Source organism: Pieris rapae, chromosome 20 (genome assembly GCF_905147795.1).
Source record: "Pieris rapae chromosome 20, ilPieRapa1.1, whole genome shotgun sequence".
Taxonomy (NCBI): Eukaryota; Metazoa; Arthropoda; class Insecta; order Lepidoptera; family Pieridae; genus Pieris; species Pieris rapae.
The window spans coordinates 3,651,646-3,678,350 of NC_059528.1; the positions used below are offsets into that span (position 1 = coordinate 3,651,646).

The window sequence follows — 26,705 nt, forward strand, 5'->3', positions numbered from 1 at the left end:
ATAATCATCAGATAAAAAAAATTAAAAAGTGATGTGTAATATGAAAACGTTATATTGAATAAGGAATTAAATCTGTCTTGGTGCATGCGTCAATTTCAAGACTTAGTCCAGGCCTACATCATCGTCGAAAGATTTTGGTCCTTCGGATCCTGCGCCTGAGTTTGCTCCACTTAAGTCTGAAATTGTAACATTGATTTTAGAATTAGTGTTAGACTGTAGCGACACTTAATAGACTGCACATTTTCTGGCGTTATATAGTTGTTACATTTAAAGAAAAAAATGCATTGTACAGACAAGTTAGTTTTTCTTTACCCATCAAGTAACTTTATGAGTAAACTAACTTCATAGCTTACATTGTATTAACAGTATTCAGTATTACAGCTTGTGACTTTAAGCCTGTATTATGCGTATCTGTTCTATGTTAATTTCTATGATATCATCAACTTTGGGAGTAAGTTTATCAAAATAGCTTAACTATGGTAAGACCCTATCCTGGTACAAAGTTTTAGAGGTACTCACTAGGACCACATTGGTCGCCAAATTTCTTTTGCAGCATTTCCAAAACAGATGCCACTCTTGGGTTGTTCTGATATTTGGCAAAGTTGGCTGGGTTTGAAGATACATCGTAGAAAGCTTTTGTCACTTCTGGGTCCTAAAAAATATTTGAATTTAAAATAAATTCACAAAATTGGAACTATATTTAGTTTTTAATAGAGATATTTTGATAAATGTATTCTAATACAGTTAAGTCAGAATAGTAAACAATAATTAATATAATATAGTTTCTAAATATCAAACTATAAATATATCCCATAGTAAGTAAGAAGATCTAAGAGAGAAAGAAGAATACAATTAGTAAACAGTAATTATCTGATTCTATTGAAGGAATTGGTATTTTGTATATGTACTTATACTAGTATTAAAAAATCTGTTTGTAATGTTAAATTGACTATACCAATATTTCTCATAAATAAACTATACCATACCCTTTTTTTACCCCACTTTGATTATTAAAGAAATTTTATTAAAAAATTCACATAAAATTACCTGTAATGCAGCCATGATTTCTGGATCACTAAGGAGCTTCACAAGGTTCTCGCTATCGAACATCCCACCACCCATTCCTGGCATTCCACCCATTCCTGGCATGCCGCCCATTCCTGGCATGCCTCCCATTCCTGGCATGCCTCCCATTCCTGGCATGCCACCCATTCCTGTAGCGTTGGCATTCGCTTCTTGTTCACGTGCTGCTTTAGCGCGAGCCTCCTGCGCCTTGCGAGCACGACGGATTTTGTCTCGGCGCTGAAAAACGTGTTTGCATCATATGTTATATTCATTATAATAAATTTATTTGGATTCAGACTTAGTTTTAACAGTTGCCTTTGGTCTTTAGTGATCTTTGGTGATACATGGGTAACACTGAAAATGTTTAGATCTGACCAGTTAGAAACCTTGCTAATGAAAACTTTTTTGTATTTCAATTTTAAAACTCCTTGGTAACCTTATGTAGTATATTGCATTTATTTTTCATATGTTTTTGTAAATTCGCGCAAATCTAAACTTGTACGTCGAAATGAACTAAAGGCGATAAAATTTTCTTTCATGAATTGACTTTCGTTATGGGCTTACTCAACAACAAAGCTATGATAGGCTGCGATTAGCATTTCATAATGAAACCGCATCTCGTGCCACTATTTACAATAATTATTGGTTTAACGAGTTTAAGCGTTGACGTAGCATTCTCATTGATGATACGCGTGAGGGACGTCTTTTAACAGCGACTACTGAAAATAACATCAGTGCTGTGCGACGTATGATATAGGAAGATAGACATAAGAAAGTGACTTATCAGGAGATATAGGCAAGTATAGGCATTGGTATGAGTTTAGTTCAAAAATTATCACACGACCACGACAAAAAATCTTTGGTCGCAAAGGTTATTTCGCGAGACTTGTGCTGGAAGATGGAAGGACAGTTATTGCAGATTGGTATGTCAATTGCTGTTTGCCCGTTGTCTTGAAAAAATTCGACAGCAACACCAGGATCAAGGAGGATCCTACTTCACCACGACAATGCTACAGCGCACTCCGCAAAACGGACTGTTGAATATTTGATTATGGCAGGTGTCGAGATAATGGTCATGCGCCATACAGTCTTTTTTTTTTAATGAGGAGAAACTGCACTCATGCAGGCCCACATCAAGAAAGTCGAGCTTGACGCGGAGACTGTGGGGCTGGGTCTACAATCTCTCTGATATTCAGAGGTGTAGCGAGACCCCACACACTAAAAACACGCCCTTAATATTTTAAGGGCCCATTGGCCCTCGGGGTTAGCTACGCACCTACCTCTACCTAAGGACCCGCCATACAGTCCTGACCTGCCGCCGTGCGACTTTCATTTATTCCCAAGAACTGAGGATGCTTTACGAGCCCTGGAGATGCGGTGAAAGCGTACGAAAATGCCATAGAAGAAAAAGAAGGAAGAATGGGCCCACTGCTTTTCTCAGTGGTTGTATCGAATGCGGCGATGTGCCGAGAGGAATGGAGATTACTTCGAAAAACAATAAAAATATTGGAAACTTTCTAAATTAAGCCGACTTTCATTTTCTAAACATTTTCAGTTACCTAGGTATTTGTCATAGCTATTCGCCCAATATAGCTGAAATTCTTTTTAAGAACCGCGGGTTTACAAGTTAAATTACAAGATTATATTTTTTTGTCTTCACTTACTTTAGTATTAAAAATTAGTTGTATGAATGATGACAAAAATTGATAGAGTGCCTCCTTGAAAAAAATAAACTCCTTTTTGATGGAAAATTTGTAAAATTGAACTTTGACCCTTAGGCTTCGTTCACACGGCATTGTACTGCACGTTTTTTTGCAGTATCCGTCTTAACGTATTAATAGTGGCACATACATTCTCTATAGAACCATTCACATGTCGCTTGTACTGCAAAAAATCGTACACCGTTTATACGTTTAAACGAATACTCAACGGACTTGTCAAGCAAATCGAATGAACTTTTACGTATTCGGCTAGCAGTGGCACATAGTATAGTTCTGTCTTGTTCACACGGCACGATGTTTATACGTTTTTTATCGAATAGCAACCGAACGCTTTTTTAGTTTTTTAGTTTAGTTTAGTACGCCCTCTTTCTTCATTTATAGGATGTACCCAAAACCTTCTGCTCTGTCGGCGGCGAAACCGTTTGCAACTTCGATTGTACCAATATAAAAGAACAACCAAGCATGGATCCATCACTGTCGTCTATTCACAATCACAACTGTGTGAAGACTGCGGCTATTCGTTTTTTACACGAAGGAAAATCTACCGTGTGAACACCCGGGTGATTATACGTTAAAAAAACGAAAACAAATAAAACGTGCAGGATAATGTCGTGTGAACGAAGCCATACGAAAATTTAAGCACTGTACGTTCCAAATTCAAATATGAAGAAAAAATTAAATTACCTCCTTTTCTTCCTTCTTGCGCTGAACACTAAGATTGTGTTGACGAAGTTTCTCGGCATTTGGTTTCACTTCATTTAACCATTCATTTGTTTGGTCGTCATAATCAATCTTCAGAGATTCGCAGAGGTCATGGCACGATTCCTCGAACTTACCTAAAAGCCTATACCAATCCGTTAATTTTTATTTTTCATGAATAATCCACATAATATAGTTAGTTATAGGCTCTGGGATCCAACAGACTGTGGTCTTAATAAAAAAATCATCTAATTGTTAATTTGAACTATTCTCAAATGTAAATATAAACCATATGAACACATAAGAAAAAATAACAAAATTGGTCCAGTAGTATGGGATTTGAATTACAAAAACATTTTCTATAAAGTGAATGCCTATGCAGATAAATAATTATCATGGGAATTGATATTGCAGGAGTGCAATGTATGTTATGTTGACATGTAGTGTTATGAGGACAAAATTTTTACCTCATTGTTTTTAGCAACTAATATAAAATATCAAGCCCTAGGGGCCAATATTAATAGCTAGACACACCAGTTAAGTTAAAAGTTAGCTTCTTATTAATTATTCATATATTTATATTATTATATTAATCCCTAAAAACAATGAGGTAAAAACTCTTGTGAAGCCCAAATTTCTCTTGTCAGCAAAAGTAAGAAAAGCACTCAAAAATAATAGTACATATACATACATAACAATGTGTAAAAAAGGAAAGAATTACTGTACATGACGTAATCACCAAATAAGAAAATCAAAATCAACCCCCCCCCCATACCCTACCTGTAAGCACGACCGCGAAACTTGTAAGCGGCAGCACTGTCACAGTTCAGTTTCAGTGCATGAGTGCAATCCTTGATACAGGCATAGAGCTTGTTAAGTTTAAGGAACACCTGTAATTAAATGGGTTTTTAAAAATTTGTAACGAATTTTAATGTTTCCAAAAATTCCAATGAATACAAGTTTTTTAATGGATTGCTTAACACATTATAAATTTTTAACAAATTGTACTGAAATATACAATACTGATGTAAACTGAATGTTTATTTACTTTGCATGAAAATATGTATATGTATATGTATATAAGTACTTGTCATGCTTTCGTGTTTTCAAATGAATTCCATACAAAAAAATAACTATGTGACTCATTTTGTTACTTTAAGTTTGATAAGATACCAATTTTTGTCAAAACAACATTAAAAGAAAAACAAATACTATTTTTAGTATAATACATTGAGAGATATTTGTATGACTCTCCAAGTTCAGGCTAAGAAGTTATGAAGTTATAAGTAGTTGTTCTTTAACAAGATAAGAGATAAGTCACTAATTCTATAGTAAATCTAAAGTTTTCAATTTAAAATATTGCCATAATTTTTATTTACAAGATTTACCCAATAGATAATCTTGGCGGATTGAAAACTTTATAGATTTCACTGACTTTCAGGATTCATAGGACACAATTACAATTATTACCTTTCACCAAAAATGTATTGGATTTTGACATATGAAAGTACAGTTTACACAAAGTCACTCAGAATCACTACATCATAAGCAAAATAATACAAAGTTATAAGTAGTTGTTCTTTAACAAGATAAGAGATAAGTCGCTAATTCTATAGTAAATCTAAAGTTTTCAATTTAAAATATTGCCATAATTTTTATTTACAAGATTTACCCAATAGATAATCTTGGCGGATTGAAAACTTTATAGATTTCACTGACTTTCCCATGTTGAGACTTAGGAATGTTAACTTACAGGATTCATAGGACACAATTACAATTATTACCTTTCACCAAAAATGTATTGGATTTTGACATATGAAAGTACAGTTTACACAAAGTCACTCAGAATCACTACATCATAAGCAAAATAATACAAAGCTTATAGTGTAATTTGAACACAAATTTATAATTATACTCATCACTTACTTGTCCTCTCTTTGCAAAGAGTAATGCACTTGACGGATTAAGTTTTATTGCCTCAGTGTAAAACTTTATGGCTTCTTCATAATTCTGTTCAGAGAAAGCTTTCATTGCCTCAGAACGCTTCTCATCAGACTGGTCTCTCTCTTCATCAGTTGGCTCTTTTGTTTCATCACCCATTTCTTGTGTAGCCTCAGATGGGTCACCTTCAATTACACCTAAAAGTATTTTTTGGATATTTATTATACATTGACTACCTTAATCATGTTAATCATCTAAAGTACAACAGGGAAAGCATTATGATAGTTGTTATTTGTATATACAGAAATTCTGCTTAATTAGAAGTAAATAATTTAAGGAAGTACAAATTACCTTCCATATCAAGTTCCACATCAGACTCTGGCTCATCGTCAGATTCAGAAGATGGCTGCTTTGTACTATCTTCAACATTGCTTTGAGAGTTACTGTGAAGTAATATTTTTTTAGAAGTGTATATTTTGCCTTTCCAAGAAAAAATTAATGTATAAAATAACATAATATGTATATACCATATCGAAATTGTTCTGAACAGTATAGAAAAAATCAGCATACTAGGAATTAATTGGTCTAATTGGAATTACATAATTATAGTAACATTTACATACCCATCTCCTGCAGGCGCAAATGTTTTCGTGCCAAATGTAGCCGTGGGTAATGATACACCTAAAGACACCAAATAATCTTTAAAGAAAGATAATTTGGGATGTTGGAGTATTAGGGGTTGATTTTTGCAAAGCTCAACAAATGTCTTTAGTTGGGCCAATTGTTGTTCGTCAAAAGGGCAGCTCATGTTGAAGCAGATTACGCGACGCCGGTACTATATATTTTTTTTTGGGCTGAACCTACAAAATACAAATAGTGCAACGTAAGGATGGAAAAAATTAAAGGAATGAGTAATGACAATAATGCTTATTGAATAAATGACGTTACGCACCTGCACGATAAATAAGCTGTTGTAAAAATTAACAAGGGTCTCACTATTCTCTATTTGTTCAGTCAAATCGAAAACAAGAAATAAAAAATGTCGCTGTTTTGCGTGTCATTTGTCTAATGCGATTCCGATTTCTAAAAGCCGGTGTAGACTCCAGCAACCGGCAAAGTTGCCAACTTAACAAAAAATATTTTTCCTGAAAGAGTCAAAACTAATATTACATACTAAAACTATGTATGTATTTACTTACAACAACCCAACAGTGGCCTGGTTTCCCTTTTTATTTTAAATAATCGACTTTAAATAAAGAACAGGTCTGTCTGGTAAACAATTAATTAAAACTTATTTATAATATAACAACGTATCGCAGATACCGAGGAAATCGTGTCTTTAGATATGATTCTCTTATTATAGTAAGATATATATATTATATATATATATAATTTTTTTATTGTAATCTGGCATTTGGCCTGATGGGCCTTGACTTGTCAGTTCGAGCTATTTTGAGTTTAGCTTTGCTAGAAATAACCAATAATATAAAATGGTCATGAATTCTAAATTGTTATTGTTAATACAATATATTTGTAAAGTTTATCAGTTTTATATTATTTTCAATATATCAAGTATCTTCTTTATATTTTTTGCCTACCAAAATGCCATCCTGTTTATTAAGCTATTTACAAATAACATATAGAAGTAGGTTATCAATTCTTTTTAACAAATTTTTTATAACCTAATATTTAGTGAAAACTGAAAAACGTCTATGTCGGCAACCCAGATAAATTAAAAAATATATTATGGTATAATACAGTAGGACGATATTGTCGAGTATAACTCTCAGTTATATCGGCTGACGCCGGTTTTAGATGTCACAAATTTAAATTTTAGTATGCTCTGTGCCAAGTTACCTAAATAATTTTATAGGTTGGCTATACTAGGGACGTTGGCGCGTAATTTTTAAAATGTTGTAATTAAACAGTGCAGAATAGAAAATTATCAATCTAGTTCTGTATTACTGTCTGTCTATAAATTACCTTAAATTTGTATCAGTGTCATTACTCATTAGTGTGAATCATCACGTTGAGTTAATTACCCTGATGTAATGAAGCACTAGATGGCAGATGCTTCATTAAGCGGTTAGTATTATTCACAATTAAGATAGTATTTTGCTTTTTTGGTAAAACCTTTATTACGAAGTCATATACTTTATTGGAATTTTTGAGCCGTCATGTGTTCCTATAATATATATTGCGGGTATTTTACCGATCTTAATATATAATTAATCTATAAATAATTGTTCAATCAGATTACATTTGTAACTACTTTATTATATTATATGATTTTTTTAATAAGCCATCTGCATTCTGTTCTGAAAAATCTTATTCAATTAAAATTTACGGCCAACCAATAAGAATTCTTCTAATAATTGCTGTAAAAGGTTGATTAAAACTAAACTTTTCACAGTCTTCAGATAATACGAGTAAACATTTATTGATTACACTTTAAATGTTTATATTACTTGTTACATATATATTTTCGGTTCACTTTGGTTAAGTACCAGTAGATACTAGATTTAAAGGATTTGGTTTATGCAACGTGTTTTCATCACTTATTGCATTTTATTTAAAAAGTAGCATATTTTTTCAAATAGCCCTATAGATAAATAAAATAAAATAAAAATAAAATACGTTTATTTTGGAACATAAGATCATCAAGGTATCACTTATTCCACGTCATTAAATTCGAGATAGGGCATGCCATTTTTATAAATAATTAACCATTTTATAAAAATTAAAAAAAAATAATAAAAATTTATAGCTCTGAATTATTATGTTCTGTGGTATATAATTTTGTTTATTAAACACAGCACAAGTTAAAATTACGTATAATACTAATCGCTTATGAACGATCTTCTAATCTTATATATAATATCTTATAATTTTTTGTATATAATTTGTGGCCCCCTTGATTACCGTATGTGTCCGTTTAAGATAATACAAAAATGTATTCCGGTCCAATGAAAGATACCTACCCCCTACTTCTATTGTTCTCCTCCCCCCCCCCCCACCCTCTTTGACTGGCCTAGAATATTACTAATACATGTTTACTAGTTACTAATGAGAAAAGCGTATTAATAATTAATGATCATTATGATAATGTATAAAAGACATTTACCTTGACCAGGGTCACTATTTTTGTGCACGCGTCGAGTTTGTACCGGTCGTGTTTGAGTGTTGCATTATGATTTGCATAAAGTTATTACTATTTTGCTTTTTAAGTGTGTGTGACTTTGGTAAGCGTTAATATTTGTGAAAAACAATATTAGTATGTTGTTAAAAACTCGGAATTATTTTGTTTAAATTCATCTGTTTTAAGATTTATCAAATTTTGACAGTTGTGTAAAAAATCTAGAAAAAATATTCAACTAGTTTTAATGGTAATCAGTCAATTAACGTAAATATGTATTTTATCATCATGTTTAAAAAAACATATTGACTTGCCTCCTACCCAAATTTCTCAGCTTTAATAATACATATTAATTTTTATTAGTATTGGAAAATCATATCAAAATGATTTATTGATATATATCTACGTATCCGATTTGACTGGCAACAATACGTTGCGTTAACAATACGTTATAGTTACGATATATGTACATATATTTATACATAAGTAAGCCGAAAACAAATTTATTTTCGGTGTAAATTTCTACTGAAAGTATGTTTTTCGTACATAAAATATGACTAAGTACCAGCTGGGAGTTATTAAGAGACGCTTACGATATTAGTTTGTAAGAATAAATACCCAATCAGTAATACAAACGTCAAAATTCCTCCAGTGATCTTGCATAAACCGCTTTAAATATATTTAAAAAACTTGTTGGCTATTTAAATATATGTACATAAAATGAAAACATTTTCACTATTTTCACTAAGCTTTTTTCCATCGTAATTATATATTAAACAGTCTAATTGCACCGTTTCAACTAAAGTCAGATGTACCTTTCTATCACAGTGTAACCACAATTACAGAGAGACAGAAAGAAACAAAAGACCTACTTATTTATTAGTTGAAAATTAGAGATATCTTAAAGGTACCTATTGTAGTAAAATAAGGATTGCGACTTCGGAATGCTCTCTCGAACGATTTAACTTCGGGGCTAATCCGCATTTGAAGGGAATATTTAAAATATTACGAAAATATATATATAGGATTTTCGTGAAAGATGCAACTACAGAATATCAGTAAAGAACAAAAAATATATAAAATATATTTCAGGTCGCATACAAGGACAGTTATTGGAAAAGGAGAGCTCGTTAGATTTAAACGGTTTGTTTGGAAATCTTTTTCCGAATTTTGGTTTGGGGAGAAATCCTCAAGCCAATTACCCCGGTACTTCGCAATACCCAATTAATGGAGGGCAGGTAATTATTATCAATTAGTTTAATGACATATTAATAGTTTATGCATACTAGATTTTATAATTGCTTTAAGGACCGAGCAAGACTTATCTTTCAATACCTTATTATTAAGTAGACATCATGCAAGAGTTGGTCTCGTTTTTGGGGGTTTGTCGTTTCAGTGCGTTATCTATAACCGTACTCATAATTAAACTAAATCAACTCCATTGAGCATTGGTATGTTTTGTTGTTAACAACTGGTGCCATCAAGGTTCCATCGCAGCTGACTTCAATTCGGTTGTTCGATGTATGGGAGCGAGAGGCGACATTCACTTCATAGATGAGCTAGTCAAAATCTATATAAATAAAAATTAATACCAAATGTTTATTGCTTAGCGCAAAACTCGAAGACGTTTGAATAAATTCGAGTATTTTTTTTTCTTGCTTGAGCTTTGAGGAAGGTTTTTATGGAGAGAAAAATAAAAATCATATAGATAAATAAAGTGTGTTTCGGATTGATTTTCGTTTTTAGAAAAACAAAAATATCAATTTAATCTCGTTTTAATGTTTTTTTTTTTTTTTTTTTTTTTTTTTTAACATAACATAAAATTTATTTAATTATATTAATATACAATTACAAACTAAAAATATATCTAATAACTAGCCTTAAAATTAAATTATTAAAAAATATTATTAAAAGGAGTCCCTTTAGGCAAGGTTCCGAAGATACTAGCAGCGTTCCCCCTTTGAATTGCTAGACTAATTCTTTGTGCGAGGTAGCTGCCAGCTCTTCGTTCTCCTGTGATGTCGACTAACCTTTTTGATAATTCCCTAAAAAGCTTTAATGCGCTAGGACCCCACGGACCATGTTTATTTAAAGAGCAATTCTTATGAAGCAAGTTTATTTATGAATGTTTTGTTCTGGAAAGGCGAACGGTCTCTATGGGATAGCATAGCAAAATGTTTCATATGTTGGTATGTAGTTACTTATATAGGCGAATTAAAAAATCTTATTAGGTGAGCAGGCGCAGTTAGTTTAGAATATTTTTTTACTGATATCTCTTTTCAAGTTTTGCAAAGCCTTGAGCTATATTTCACCAACCAGTTTTCACCACTTTGTAGATTTAAATATCAACAAACAAACAATGGAAAAACACATTTCTTCATCTCCATTCAAGACTCCTAAGTTTATTTTTTCCATCAGATTCTTCGCGCGTTCTAAATATAAAAATTAAAATAGTTTTTTATTATTAGTTTAAGTTTATTCAGACGTGTTAATACCACTCACATCAGAAGTACAAAAGCAAATAAAAAATATTTGTGTAGGTTTGGTTTATTTTAATATTTAAGAACACGGGATACGGTTTTATTATTGTATATATAATCTAATTTCATACTAGGCTGGACTAAAAATCATTTATCCTATCTTGATTGAATTTCTGTGTACCTCTAGTTTTCTTTGAATGTCTTACAGTTGAACAATCCCCAAGGAAATATTTGGAATAATGGAAATGGCAATCCCGGGATGAATTATCCGGCTAATTCACAATATTACCCAGGCACCGCGATTCAGGTAATATACATTTTATTCAGTTGGCTGAAATTACATAAAACCTCGTTGCTATCTATGTTAAGCATAGACAATAGCTAAATATTTCAATATTAATTCATCATAAATTTTCATACAGCCTCGTTGTTGATTCATCTATATTAAGCATAGACAATAGCTAAATATTTCACAATTATTTAATCATAGAGTAAACAAAATATTAGAGTAAATACAGGCATAATATAGCCTGTATGTTGTTCATTTTCCTTTTGGCTCTAGTCGCTTGTGAAATTGACTGACCTATTTTCCCAGATTTTGTCCATATTTGCAGTAAAAGAAATGAAATAAGATTTTTTGTAATTGCAAAGCTAAACTGTGCTGCAGTACACATTTTTTACAACACCTATAGTGTGATCTACCTTAGGGACTCTTTCTAGTAATTTCGATGAAACAAATCATTATTAATTGAACAAACTAGTAAAAACTAAACTAAGTACGTAAAAATATGCGTAATTAACACACTAATTTATATTTTTTTAAAATATTTAAGTATTCTTATTAATAAATTTGTCAATCGACCACTATTTGAACGACAGCTGGTGACATCTCTTTAGAGTCAAATATAGAGTCAAGCCTAATATGTACATATTATAATATCATTAATAATCTATAAATTATGAGCTGGCAATGAAAAAAAACACATTGGGGTCTTTTTTAAACTAGTTTTGTTCACATTTTATATATTGTCAATAACATAAAATTATATCATCTACAACATTCTATTTATTATATACTTATTTTCTATAATACAATTTTATTTTCGCGTCCAACTTTAAAAATCATTTTAAAGAATCATATATGTATATATTTATGTAAATTGTCAAAGCGTGAAAAAAAGCAACACCTTATAAATAAAAAAAAAGTATTCAATACTTGTATTGTGTTATTGTCTATATTAACATAGATTAGATAAAAAAGGAAATTTTTCTTTCGTAGCCCGTTACTAAGCCATACGTCTTTTATTTTTGTATAAAATTAGATTCACCAAGTATGTGGATTATAATCGGTATTTTTTGCTTTCTTACCAATAACATTATAACTTAAATTATAATCAACATAATACTCAATAAAAGTGCTTAAGTATTCGGGTGTAATAGAGTGACCTTATTTTAGGGTCAGCAGAGGCCTACAGGAAATGAGAATGCCTGGAATAATCCTGGATCGTCTGTCAATAAAGTGCAAGTATGTATATATTGCCTATTAAAATAAATGTATTGGCTTAGTATGCATGGATGTATGTATGTTATGAATAAAATAAATACTACTAACCCCGGTTTAGTACTAACTACTAATTATATAGAATTCATTTGGCACCTGTTTCTTGATTGCACAAATTAAACGCATTTAAGTTTGTTTGAGATGTTATACAAAGATTAATTAAACAAATGAATATTTCCCAAATTAAAAGCCGTTTGGGTACTCGTAAATTTAAATATACAATATTTAGAGTATATATAGAGATATAAAGTTAGAGTTTGTCAATAGGACAATATACGAGTCGTAGAAATTACGATAATAAGTATAGATAAAGAAACCGTTCGTTAGTTGTATTCAATTCTTGTAGTTTAGTTGAAGACGATATAGAGGCAATTGTTTTTAAGACATTAAATTTAAATCTTATTAACACTGATTGACATTTTTTAACTCAGGGAAATTATCCTCCAACCGCGGTACCAGGTCAAGGATGGGGCAGTCCCCAAACACAGATAAGATATCCCAACCAAGTATCACAGGTGAGTTTATTATGCTAGGTTACAAACGCGTCAATGTACAATTAGTTTTTAGTAAAATTTCTTGCTTTTATAGTTATTTTATTTATTTATTATCAAAATACATACATTATCCTTACAGACAATACAATAATGCCGAGAATCATTTAATAAAATATAATAAAGTGCATATATGATATTAAACACATAATATACACAATATCGCTACAGTGAATTCGCTTTGCGAACATAGAAATATGTCAATACTGTTAAATTTATATAAAAAAAAACTTGAGATGTGTCAAGGGACACATTTAAGTTCCATTTTTTGTCCATTGTCAGTTTATTTTACGTTATAATAACTATATTATTTATAATTAACAAATATGCTGTAACTTAACCAGTAGGCTCAATTTTAGTAATTAGAGTGCCTGAAATTATTATTTTGTATTAATTTATTGTGTTTCATTTTGACAACAAATCTGAAGATAGACATACCTATTGACACCTATGTATATTTTTTTACGACAAAGTTCCGTTCCTACATAGAGATGTAGACGACGACGTTACATTTTTCGTCTTAATTTTTTCCGTCTAGCCCGCTTTCGCAACGCGCGATAAGGAACTTCGTTCCAATAAATACGGATAATATGTTGTTAAGTGAAAAACTCGAAGACGGCTGTACCAATCCAGGTTATGTTTAATATTTATTCTTTGAACCTTAAGGTTAATTATGGAGAAAATTGAACGATAAATATATTTTTATTATTAAGTTTTAAGTGCGGAATAGCGAACAGTCTCTATGGGGTAGCATAGGGAAATTTTCAATATGTATGTTAAATTCATTATTAACAAACAGAATTTGCAATAAAAGCAGAATTAAGCATAAGTATGGGTACAAAAATATGGGCCATGGTTCTGTCTGAGGCGGCGTGTTATACATAGGTAGATGTATTAAAATTGATAGATTTTAACGACAGCTAATGATTAAAATATAAACGAACATTCTAGCTACTCCGAGTCAAAAGTTATTTTTGCAAATAAAAATAACCTCAAAATGTCGGCGCTTCCTCCACAGCGCGCGACTGTTTCGTTAGTTATCCAGTTGTATTTCCTAATTTGAAATGTAGACGATATATTTGAAACTACAACGATTTTAATTTTTTTTTTAATTGCCTTAGTATGCAAAATACGTATCACGTAGGGAACTGAGTATGGACACAGAGGCCAAAAGTTTTGTAGCGTTTTTTTATTCATTTAAAGACATCACTAAACTGAATCGGTTAACTATAACGTGTCGTAAATGACGTTTTATTTTAGGGTCAGGAAAGACCTACCGGAAATGAAAATACATGGAATAACCTAGGCCCGCCTGCCAATCAAGTAAAAGTATGTATTACGTTTTGGTTTCTCGATAAATATCTGAAGGTTAAATATGATATTTATTTTGCAAACCAAAAAGAGATGAAATATACCCCAGATTACAGTCTTTTTCATCATCGTAGTTGTCATTATTGAAGGTCGTCTGTCTCAAAAGATTGGTGTGAACCTTTCTCCCTAATACTTACTTATACTTATTCCTAATTAAGTCTTCACATTGTGGCTTTACTGAGTTATTATGATTGAAAGACCAGTGGAAGTCATCATCATAGATTTAAAAGATACTAGGGTTTCCTAAAAATTGCCACTGGTTAAAACTAAACAGTACAAATATAGTATGTATATCGCCGATAAATCAAACGTCACGTGACGTCACATTTCAACCAATAGTGACGTGTATGTAATCTGCAGATTTCTCTCCGTTATATTTTTTGTATTTAATGAATAATAAGTCATAATGTGACCATATAAAAGAAAAACTATCAACGCATACCAAATATATCCCAAGCCCCCTTCTAAGGATGATTCAGTATAAATATTATTAAACCACGTAAAACCTTTATTCACAGGGGGATTATCCACAAACGTCGTTACCAGGTCAGGGATGGAGTAGTCCCCAAACACAGACAGGATACCCAAACCAACAAGTATCACAGGTAAGTTTTTTATCTACCTAGGATTATTAGTAGGGAGCAGTTCTCTGAAATACATGGATAATATAATAAGAATATATATCATATGTTTTAATAGATAGAGTAATTCAAGAGGAAGGTTTATATGTATAATAACATCCATTAAATAGTGGAGAAGTACTGTTATTTTTGAGGTTTCTAATGTGATGTCGTAAATAATTACATTTTTTCCGCTTACATTACAAGGCTGAACCCTACGAGTTTTATCAAAATAATGCACTAAATATTGTACACATTGAAAAGGTCTACAGAAAAGTCCGTGATGGTATATGTCTATCTCTTATGGATAACCCACATTTGTATATACAACGTTCACAGATTTTCTGTAGTGTATTTAGTATCAGCATTGCACCCGTGCGAAGTCGGGGCGGGTCGCTAGTTTTATTTTTAAATCTATGTAAGGACTGTTCATTTCAATTTCGCATCTTGCTAATACCGCGTCATACCGGCGATAGCGTATTCGGAAAATGTGCAATATATAGGCTTACGTAAACAGTTTGACTACCAATTCATTTTAGTTTGACCATTAATATCAGGCCACACAGAAAACGCAAAAAAGTAAAAGATGTTTGTTTTACTGTTGCTTATATATTTGAGTCAGCAAAAGCTTACCGGAAATGAAAATACATTGAATAACCTCGGCTTGCTTGCCAATCTACTACAAGTATGTAATACGTAGAAATTTGTTGGTAAATTCCCGAAGGTTAAATAAAACAGTTAATATATTTTGCAAATCCAACAGACCCTATTTCACAAGAAATAAAACAGGAATTTATATTAATAACACAAGAAATTCCTTTTCATCCATTTTTTTATACAAACAAAATTTCGTCCACTCAAAATACTATATCCTACAAACTAATAGTACAACTGTGGTCAAATTTTTATTATGGTATAATGAAAACAATTATGGGTAATCTCAGGTCAATCAACCTGGTCAATATCCTGAAGGAAGGAATTGGAATGGAATCGGTGCTAATATTAATTCTAATAATCCAAACATGCCGTCCTACCCGCAGAATGGATTACAGGTGAGAGATTAAGTACCTTCAATTAAATTCATCTTTCGAATGCAACGGAAAACCCTTGTTTTTCGCTATTTGATATTTTTATCCTGATATGAATCGAATGCAACGGAAAACACTTATTTTTCGCTATTTGATATTTTTATCCTGATATGAATGCGAAAATTTTAATAATACAGCGCCACATATTATTCTCGACCGGGGGCTGAAATTGGTACTACCGCCGCCATTTTGAAATGTCAGACTGACTTTATCAGTAAGCTTTTAAATACAACTCATAATTTTGCAATCTACCAACATCTAATAAAATCCCTCGTATGCTGTATTTATTCCTTGCATTATTAATAACAATGGCAAAAATTTAATTATCGAACGGTTCTGATTGCTAGTTATCTTAAGAGATGTTATATTAATAGTACAGGTAACAAAACCTGTCATATCAGTTTGTGTGACATTTTTTAAGATTAGAACTTCCCATTCTACCTATGTAACCAGTTTTATTTCAAGTATGACGTCATAAGCCGATGACGTCAGGACTCTCCTGCCTGGAAATTTCCGAAGTTTTAGGAAAACCTAAATTGAATGTTTAATTTTAGACTGGCGCGGCTTACACAGGCCAGGAAAATGCAAAAAATCCCAATTATTATCAACCAGGCATTCCAAGCGACAATGATAATGTTCAGGTAGGAACTAAGTTATTAATTTAGTTAAATCTTGAGTATTTATTTTAAATTAATAATATTTGTAACACATCAATTGACAACTTTTTAAGATTCATGCGTTTTAATAACATAAATTAAAAATGTAATAATTATCTTACACGACTGTATGTAAATATTATCCATTTAATGATTTATTAAATGGATAATATTAAAATTTGTTTCTGCATTCACTTTTACTATTGCATATTTACAAAAAAACAATATTTATTCACTTTAGGTTCATATAAATTAGTTCATTCCAATCCACATCCAATGACTATTTAATTTCACACATACAGAATTTATGAAGTATGGTTGTTAATTTATCGTATCTTACTTGCGGTGCCTACAATCATTTACAAATACTTAAGTATTTTCATGTATTATAAGAACATGTAGCTTCCAAGCTCTTCTAGAACGTCAATAAAACTACGACTTCCGTTCGTCAATATCTGATACATTTTTGACGTACGCTGGTCACAATTACCGCTACGAGCTAACGAGTAATAACTTTAATTTTAACTTTTAATACTAATAACTTTCTTAACGCATCATCTAATTAAGAAGCCGAAAACAGCTCTTCACATTCTTTAAAAAATATTTCCAGAAACTTAACCCTAATTACCCGACAGCGAATAATTGGAATAATGGTTTAAATCCGCGTGTTAATTATCCAGGGAACCCTCAGCCGTATCCAGTAAATGGAATTCAGGTAACTTTCGTGATTAACTCGACTTTTCAGTAATGAGATTTATTCCTAAAACATGACATTTAAATGCCTCATCTCAGTGCGCTAAAGAATTTTATTCAATAATTTATTAGCGGTGATTTGGTAAAATAGCAAAGGGCTTTTTTATTCTGAGTGGCGTGTTTTTTGGACAAGCTAAACAATTATGTTACATGGAACGAAGACACATAATAAAGACATTATTTTATACTTTCTTACTAGTTTAGAAGTTATTTGATACCTTCTTCGTTCCTAGCATCTTTGTAGCTTGTTACATAGACGAAAGTTCTGTCTGTTCTTAACTTTTAATTGTTACACTACAGGATTTTTAATTGTTAGGGAGCGTTCAAATATTATGTCACGCAATTTTTGTAGATTCTTGATGTAAGGCGCCATGTAATTTATTTAGGAATTCTCGAAAATGCATATCTTTTTCAAGCATAGACAATGTGTAGGTGATAAGTTTAAAAAAGTAAAAACTGCTGACGTAATCGCCAAATAAGAAAGTCTTGAGCCCCTAACAAAGAGTATTTAATATATCAAAAAAATTGATTTGTCAATTTAATTATTTAAATTTATTTCTTGATATCCGGGTCTATCACGATTCATCAGTTGTAATTTCCTGACTCCTTACCAATTAGCTAAAAAATACGACTGGCATTAGATAGAATCTAAAAGCAAGCAAGCAAGTTTAAAGAAAATTAATAAAATAAACGATTCTTAAAAGGCCGGAAACGCACTCGCGATCCATCTGGTATTGAGAGTGTCCATGGGTGGCGGTATCACTTAACATCAGATGAGCCTACTGCTTTGCCTTGCTCCCTGTTCTATAAAAAAAAGATTCAATAGTTATTTTCGTGTCTTGTCAATATAGTTATTTATCTTACAGACTGGAAATGTACCAAATAATTGGAATGCTAACCAAAGGAGGAACCAGGGGTATGATAGTCCAAGTCAGTTGGGCTTTCAGGGTGGCCAACTCAATCCTGGTACTAACTACCAAAATGGATACCCAAGTCAGAACGGATATCCGTCTCAGAGTGACACCTATACGGGTAAGTAAGATAATATTTGTTAAAAAGTTTAGTGTTATTATCTATATTTACTTATGAATTTTGAAAGGTACACAATCATTTCGAATTTAAAATTTAAATGCATAAAACAAAACTTCTAACAGTTATACAATAAGGCAATATAACGAAAAATTATTACTCTCAAATCTAAACATTATAATTACACAAATAATAAGTCTAAACCTGTCATTAACTCCGAAATTTGTGAAACACTAGTAAAATTTGAATTACTTTACTATGTCAAATGGAAGATACTTTCTCATTATATTCCTATTTTAACAACTAAATACTATAAAATGTGGCATAAATATATAAAAAACAAGTATTCTTTTATTTAAAGTAATTATATATCTATTAGAGAATCTCTTTCATGGCATTCAAGATTTACAATATAGCAATGTACATTTGGATTTAGTATAATTTAAAATAAACATAATAATAAATAATGGTAATAAAAATTACAATTATCAAGACTTACTTTGAGTTCTTGTCAACTGTTTATGAGTTCATCAAAAATAAAAATTCTAATTCTAACTTAGACAAATTATAGGCATTATAAGTTGTTATTGTAAAATATACAAAGAAATATGAAAATAATAAAATATATATATTTTATTATGCACAATATCGATCTTTAATTAACTGTCTAGAAATTCAATTAACTCTCTACTTTAACTACTTTGCAGTGACATATATACAGTTCGTTAGTATACGTATAATCAAATCATTCGCGGACATACCGTGCAATGCCCGAAACCCAAGTTACAGTAATTGGATATGCATTTTTTCCTACAGGCTTTCGGAACGAGGCCTCACAATACCCCAATCAAAGTGAGCAGGCGGATGTAGCTGTCACAACAGAAAAGGCTATATTAGGCAATCCGGTCATTATTTCCGAAATAAATCCCCCGTCAACCCCTAAAAGGTATTTGCTATTTATATCGATATTATTTATAATTATGTACTGTATTATAGGAATCTTTTTGTTAGCGAGTAAGTATTTTGTGAGAGAAAGATTTGAGGCGAGAACTATGAAAGTTGCAGCGTCTCTTACTACCTTTATCATATAGTAACAGCTTGTTATGTATTATTGATTTTTTTTAAACAAAGTAAGAGCTAAGAAAGGGTTGAAGTATCTCTCTTTCATTAATAAATAATGATTTTAAAAGTTCTTCGAACTTCGGAAGGAACAAAGGTTGTACTTCTCCGGATTATTATTATTAACGACAATTTATGAAATCCAAAATTTCTTGATTAACGCATGTTCAATCGCTTCCATACCCACTTTTGTAAAGCCCGAAAAATTCCAAAGCACGATAGGTTTGATTTTTAGAGATTTTTATTTTTGGACTCCTAAGTCTGCTATATAGCAGAATTGTTATAATATGAAAAATATCATATGATAATATGAAATAACTAATAATATTTACTCGTATTTTGTTCTATAATTTCTTCAGTTAACGTACACTCATTTTAATAAAGTGCATTTTAGATTTTATTTTGCATCAAAATATTCTACGACGTTGTAATATTTCATAAAAGCGGATGACTCTATAAACATTTTTGATCTCGGCCGTGATCAGTAAGATTAAGCCGCACAATGCCTTGCAGCTGTAGTTAAAAATGCAACCGCGGGCTAAATTCCCTTCTTTGCATTGCTAACGAGAGATGAACTTTCCTTTCGTAATTTTTGTAAGATAAGCCGTTTCTAAGGACATTTTCTCTTTGGGCGATACACGCAAAGTAGGACAGCTTGTTCCAATTTCAAACCTGACGAATATTAAATTTTAGTTCGCATTTTTGAAATTAGAACGAAGGAACTGTTAGACGAAGTCGCATATCCTTCGTATGACGTGGAAAACATTAATATAGCAATGATGCCTATTTCAAATACAATTTTTAACGTATTCGAAACGTATTAAAAAAACATTAAATATTCGAATACTGCTACTAGTTTTGAAATTAAATTTTTTGGTTTACTGTTATTTGATTTTTAAATAAGATTGACAGCTGTGGAAAACAGAGTTCGCCAACTGATTTATTCAATGAGTAGCCAGCAGAGCCATTTGCGCGTTCACCTTGAGGTTATCTTTCAACCCTGAGAACGTAGGTTCGAACCCCGACTATGCATTAATATTCTATTTATGTGTGCATTTATCATTCACTCGTACGGTGAAGGAAACCGGTGTTGGACCCAAAAAGTCGACGAAAACATAATGACGAAATAGATAGCTATATCTGAGCCGAGGTCTGAAGAACAAGGGTTGTAACGCCATTGTTTTTTTTTAATGATAGACTAGCTTGTACCCTTCGGTATTACCCGTGAATCCTATATTGTGATTTTACATTTCATAGTATTAGAGATACACGAAATACACTTAGCTAAGGGTAAGTCTCAGAGTCGAGAATTAGCGAGTTATTTCTCAATTTTGAACTCAAATCAGCTTATCAATCAGTATTCAGTTATTATTGTTGTATTTTTATTTTTATATTATCGTAACGAATACACTCAAAACTACTGGATTTATTAAACTTTTTTTGTAATTATTTGCTGATTAATATACCTGAACAAGGAAAGCTCCAAAATAAAATACCAAACCAGCCGTGTGACGGCGAAGCTCATTAGTATATTATATAATTGAAAAAAAAAATGTTCTCTGTGGCTACTGATACTTCTAATTGCATATTCTACACTATCTATGACTGTTTCGTAAAATCTCATTCGAAATTCAAAATTCTATAGCTTAAAAAAAGAAATCTCGACAAGGTTAGCGCTAAATGACAACTGCGAACCTAAACTTAAGGGGCGCTTATTCGCTCTTAACCTAATTCTTTGCAGAAGGAAAAACATTTCGAAGCGGCCTATATTTTTATTGCATACATTTCCAGTTAAGTACTGAAATATTAATATATATTTTATTGAATATTTCCGTAAAACCGATAGAATTGTAATGTGAAAAATGTTTAATTAAATCTGATATTAAATATCATTCTACTTAGCTGCAATACTGCGAATGTCATAAAGGATTTATAAAAATACAGATTTTAATAAAGGAGTTGAAAGACTTATTCTGAATTCTCAATAATTAATTGATAGTTGATAACAAGGACCTAAAATCCTTATCACCTCGTCGCGTGGACCTTGAGCATCATTTAAGGCCATTCTAAGTAAGATTTTGCCGAGCACCACCACTATGTGATACCAGTTGCCCACTCAAGTATTTCCGAACGAATTTAACTAAGAGTCCAAGAAAATAATAGGCTGTCAATAGCAGCATCCACACCGGACATCAACACGAGCGCGATCCAAATGTGCAGGCGGTGCGGACGTGCCGCGCGCTCCACAATGCGTGTGATCCATTTGTTGTCGGTTTTTTGTTCATGCCCAAAGGGGCCTCAGTTAGAGAATTTGAATCGCGTGATCCGTAACTTACAAACTACAGCAGTTTTCTAATGTAACATTTTGTGATATACTATATTATTTTGTAAAATAAGGATAAAAAAAAGGAAAGCATTATTATTTAGTTTTCGTCATTTTTGTTGTAAATATAAGTTAAATGTAGCTTGTTGCTGCTACGGCTATTTGTCGCCATTTCACATGTGACTCCATAGCCAGACAAAGTTCAACTGATTCAGTATGGATCGGCTGGACCGTGTTGAAGCAGTCAGTCAGGATTACAAAAGATTGCTGTTGGATCGGCCTAGCACGTGCCACGCTCATTGCGATCCTGGATCGTCCGGTGTGGATGCGGCTAATTCACTTGCCTTCTGGCATTGAATGACGTAATCTAGTAATTAAATCGATATAGTTGTCATAGGACATTCCAAAACACGTCTCACTCAGTCTCGCTTCCATAGTGCCAAAGTTACAAGCTTGTAATTATGTGTAACGAAAATATAGTTATAACGTTCTTGCTTACAGTACAGAGAATGTAGAAATAAATACACAAAAATCCTTTTTACGAATCTTATTTTGTAGCTTAATCATGTGTTCTTCATTTTTATGTATTGGTGACAATAATAGAAGCTGAAATTATTTGTTGAGAATGGTAACAAGCCTGTATCTAGAATTATCTTCGTACAATTATAGTCCCACACAAAAAAATATAATTTTCGAAGGTGGTATTGTGGGTGTCTCAATAAGCTATTGAAGCGTTTATTGGTGAAGCTATTGAGATACATATCAAATTATCATAAATTTAATACGAAACCAAGCTAAATTATATTTTTTATTAAATATCATAGTTAAATATCATACGTACGTTTAAAATTTAAATACAGAAATTGATGTAGCGGAACACGGATTGCTTACAATCTTCGTCCATCGAAGCGTCAACATTCATAACAATCATATTTTAATACTGAATAACGAAATTACATAAGAATATAAATAATAGAAGATTGGTTTATTTATACGTACGTATGTACGTATGCCTTTAATTTTAACAATTCGATTAGCCGGTTCTTCAAAGCGAAACCGGACCCGTGAAACTGTGTGGGAGAGGCTTGAAGTTTAGGACGTGTATGGTTTTGAAGATTGTAATTAACGGAAACGAGATACTCCTTTTGGAGATTAAATATGAAACATTTAATTACATATTTTTTTTAGTGAGGTGGATAATGCAGCCCAAACAAAATGTGTACAAGATTGTTCTACCTCATCTAATTACCAACCCATATGTGGAACAAATAATGTGACATATTTCAATGAAGAGAAATTTGAATGCGCACAAAAATGTGGAATAGGTAAGCGAAATTCCTTACTTTGGTTATGATCCCTTTTCCTCTTCCATAATGCAGGTATCTTTCATGACGTGTTGTGACAGGATTGATGTCTGAATGGTATCAAATCAAAATATATTTAAATACTAGCGGACCTGACAGACGTTGTCCTGTCTACACGTCTTTAATTTGAAAATTTCAAACTTTTTTAATAAGCTAAAACATTCTGGACCATTTTGATGAAAATTATTAATCAAATGTTATGACAATATCTAACGATCCAGCCCATGGTCTACAATAACACAATGATAACAAAACTTTTTTTTAATTTGATCGCAGCGCTAACTGTCGGGACAGACTAAAATTCGAATATTATTTAAAATTTGACACTGCGATGGTAGCGCCGTCTGTCGGATCCAATGTAAAACATTCCAAAATCAACAACTACTAATAAATTAAAAATTAATTAAAAAAACATTGTCCAGCGGACAAAATTGTGAATCTAAACCATTCCCAGATCCCCTTGAACATACACAAAAAATTTCGTCAAAATCGGTCCAGTCGTTTAGGAGGAGTTCAGTCACATACACACGCACACAAGAAATATATATATTAAGATAATTTTAGTATAAAATCTTCTTTGTCTTCTTTACAAGACTGTATACGAAAATTATAATACTAAAGAAACTAAACTTTTCTTTTAGTTTTTTTAATAAGTTTTCTACTATGGCTACAAAACTATACTGTATTTATTTAACTTTTTTGTCACCTTGTGTAAATGTTTAAGACATCTCCGGATGGCTGGGCTACATAATAGAGATTTTAATATTAAAACATACTTCTATACTTGGTTTGACAATCAATTATTTATTACATAACTCGACGAATTAAGTCAACATAATATTTATTTATATGTACTTAATTCAAAAACATTCACATAAAAAAATAAAAAAAAACAATTTACAAATTTTATAAGGCAATTAATGTGGAACAGCGAAAAAGAAACACCTGCTATTATAATAATATAACTTATGCTAATATTACTTATTAGCCATAATTATTGTATGGCTAGATTGTAATTCATGTAAAATCGCACTCTTTTTTTGACCTTTATTGTAAGAAAAAAAAACATAACTCGACTGAACAAATTGTCTATTTTCTTTGAAAAATAATTTTAAGCCAGGTATCCTTTGTTGCCACAAGGCCTCCAGATATCTAAATCCAACATTAAGACATAATGTTTCTGTTATTTACAGAAGTGGCGATTCGACGACGAGGCGCGTGCGACGGGCAATAAAAGATGTGTTTTATTTCATAAATAAAATGTATTTCCAATCGTTCTTTTTTATTTAAGTCACCTATTTTCTATAAATGTTTGGTGAACCAATGAACTAACTACTATAGGCACTAACAGATCATATAACTTTTGACAGTTCACTAAACGGAAAATTAAAAAGGTCCATTAACCTATGTATTTCGTTAACTTAATTAATACATATCTATCAAACATCTAAGGATTAGCTTGCTAATTGCTATTTTTGTATCCAAAACAAGATAAAAAATCTTCAATTTAAAATATTATATCACCAAGAAAAGCTTAAACAATTGTAAACCTGTTTGTACAGTTTTTAAGTACGATGAAAAATTCTTCGTATATAATTTGTATTCAAAGACAATTTACGTATAGTACGAATACAGACATTGGTTTTCATTTAATAATATTTCAGTAGGCGGTTGTAGAACCGCGAACGAATCGTGAATCTACCTCAATCATACATTACGCCTACACCATCCCACCTTACAATCAATAAACACCACTTTGTGTTTTATATCACTACTAGCGGACCCGACAGACGTTGTCCTGTCTACACGTCCTTAATTAGAAAATTTCAAACTTTTTTTAATAAGCTAAAACATTCTGGACCATTTGGACACACTCACAGAAGAATTATATTTATAAAGATAATGAGTTTGATATAATAAATGTGATAAGATAAGCACAATAATGCCAAGCACTAAACTTCATACTAGAATCGTAAAAGTTTTAAATTAAAAAATGTAAAGATCGTATCCAAATTACATTCACTAGGCAACGTGCCCAGAGATTTTATCCGAATGTCAGCCAAGAAATTTCTTTAATTTACACAGCTTTAATTAGGTTTTCCTAACATTATATGAAACTTTGTCTTGTTGCAATTAATATATAGTTTTGTATTCAATGGTACCCCCATTATGTTTTTAGGGAAATAATTAAGAGCGTACCAATTCTTAAAAAGGCCGGCAACGCACTCGCGAGCCCTCTGGCATTGAAAGTGTCCATGCGGTATCACTTAATATCAGGTCTGCCTTCTGCCAGATGGTGCCCTGTTCTATAAAAAAATTTCGAAATACCGAAGTAGTACCAGGAGAAAGGGCTCGGTTCTTGAAAGACATACAAAGAAAGCCTTTCGACTTAAAATTTATATATAGCATGGAGATCCAGGAGCAGTGAACAAAAGCTAAACTATATAAAATGATTTTGAATGTGGATTATGCTTAAGCTTTTTCCAATACAAGTATCAATTGCAACTATAAACAAAATCTAACACCCAAAGTTTAAATCCGTAATAAAAACAACTCGATAACGGACGCACGTTTACATGCGATTGTCGAATCGGTAAATTGAAAGAGCCGTTACCCTTATCTCGCGCCTACATTTGACTCGATTTGGACGTGCAAAATTACGCACACGATAACGAGATAAGTTTCACGATGTGATTTGTAAAACTTGTCAATAGTTTTTCGCAAACTATTCCCTGGAATGTATTGTGTATTAAAAGTAAGAAAAAGTGTGTGTACTTATGTACACGCGTTAGAAGTTTTAATCTTTTGCGTATGGAAAAAAATAATTAAAATGCACTAGTGATTAGCGTTAAATAATAAAATTAATCAGAAAGATTTTATTTAAATAAATAAACTAGTAAATACTATCACCGTCGTATATGACATTGATTTAAAAACACCAAAATAATATTTATTCACACTGTTTAATTATACTGTTAAGAAACACGTGTTCTGAATAAAAAATACTAGAATATACAACTTGAACATAGTTATCGATTTTCATGCCACTTAAACCTAACTTTACGATGTGGATTCACTCTCATCATTATTCTCAATCGCGCAAATAGAAGTATAACTTCAAAAATAAAATTTGACTTGACCGTTGATTAAAACAATTGTTCTATCCCATGTATCGTTGTATATACATTACAAGAAAATTGTTTCTATACGTACCAGCGGTAAACCAAA

The 26,705-nt window shown here is 31.8% G+C and overlaps 2 protein-coding genes across 8 annotated transcripts; one reads left to right on the top strand and one right to left on the bottom strand.

The window, feature by feature from the left end:
- Positions 1–34: 34 nt before the first annotated feature.
- LOC110996016 (hsc70-interacting protein) lies at positions 35–6,544 on the bottom strand. The gene is made up of 9 exons (XM_022263495.2): positions 6,379–6,544; positions 6,050–6,286; positions 5,778–5,869; positions 5,412–5,623; positions 4,266–4,375; positions 3,471–3,630; positions 1,048–1,302; positions 520–652; positions 35–176 (listed from the first exon to the last, which is right to left on the bottom strand). The coding sequence occupies exons 2-9, from the start codon at positions 6,232–6,234 to the stop codon at positions 103–105; spliced, it is 1,221 nt and encodes a 406-aa protein (XP_022119187.2). The 5' UTR covers positions 6,235–6,286; positions 6,379–6,544; the 3' UTR covers positions 35–102.
- A 908-nt stretch (positions 6,545–7,452) lies between these two features.
- On the top strand, positions 7,453–24,750 carry LOC110996020 (putative uncharacterized protein DDB_G0282499). 7 transcript variants are annotated; one of them, XM_045632766.1, is made up of 14 exons: positions 7,453–7,511; positions 9,655–9,800; positions 11,251–11,349; positions 12,499–12,567; positions 13,035–13,118; positions 14,415–14,483; positions 15,044–15,130; positions 16,090–16,197; positions 16,788–16,874; positions 17,500–17,604; positions 18,509–18,674; positions 19,488–19,617; positions 23,302–23,438; positions 24,671–24,750. In XM_045632766.1, the coding sequence occupies exons 1-14, from the start codon at positions 7,490–7,492 to the stop codon at positions 24,709–24,711; spliced, it is 1,350 nt and encodes a 449-aa protein (XP_045488722.1). In that variant the 5' UTR covers positions 7,453–7,489; the 3' UTR covers positions 24,712–24,750. The 7 variants fall into 7 exon arrangements, with proteins under 7 accessions (XP_045488722.1, XP_022119195.2, XP_045488721.1 ...); XM_022263503.2 differs by lacking the exon at positions 7,453–7,511 and adding an exon at positions 8,544–8,668; XM_045632765.1 differs by lacking the exon at positions 7,453–7,511 and adding an exon at positions 8,544–8,668 and having other exon boundaries at positions 12,508–12,567.
- The last annotated feature ends 1,955 nt before the right edge of the window (positions 24,751–26,705 follow it).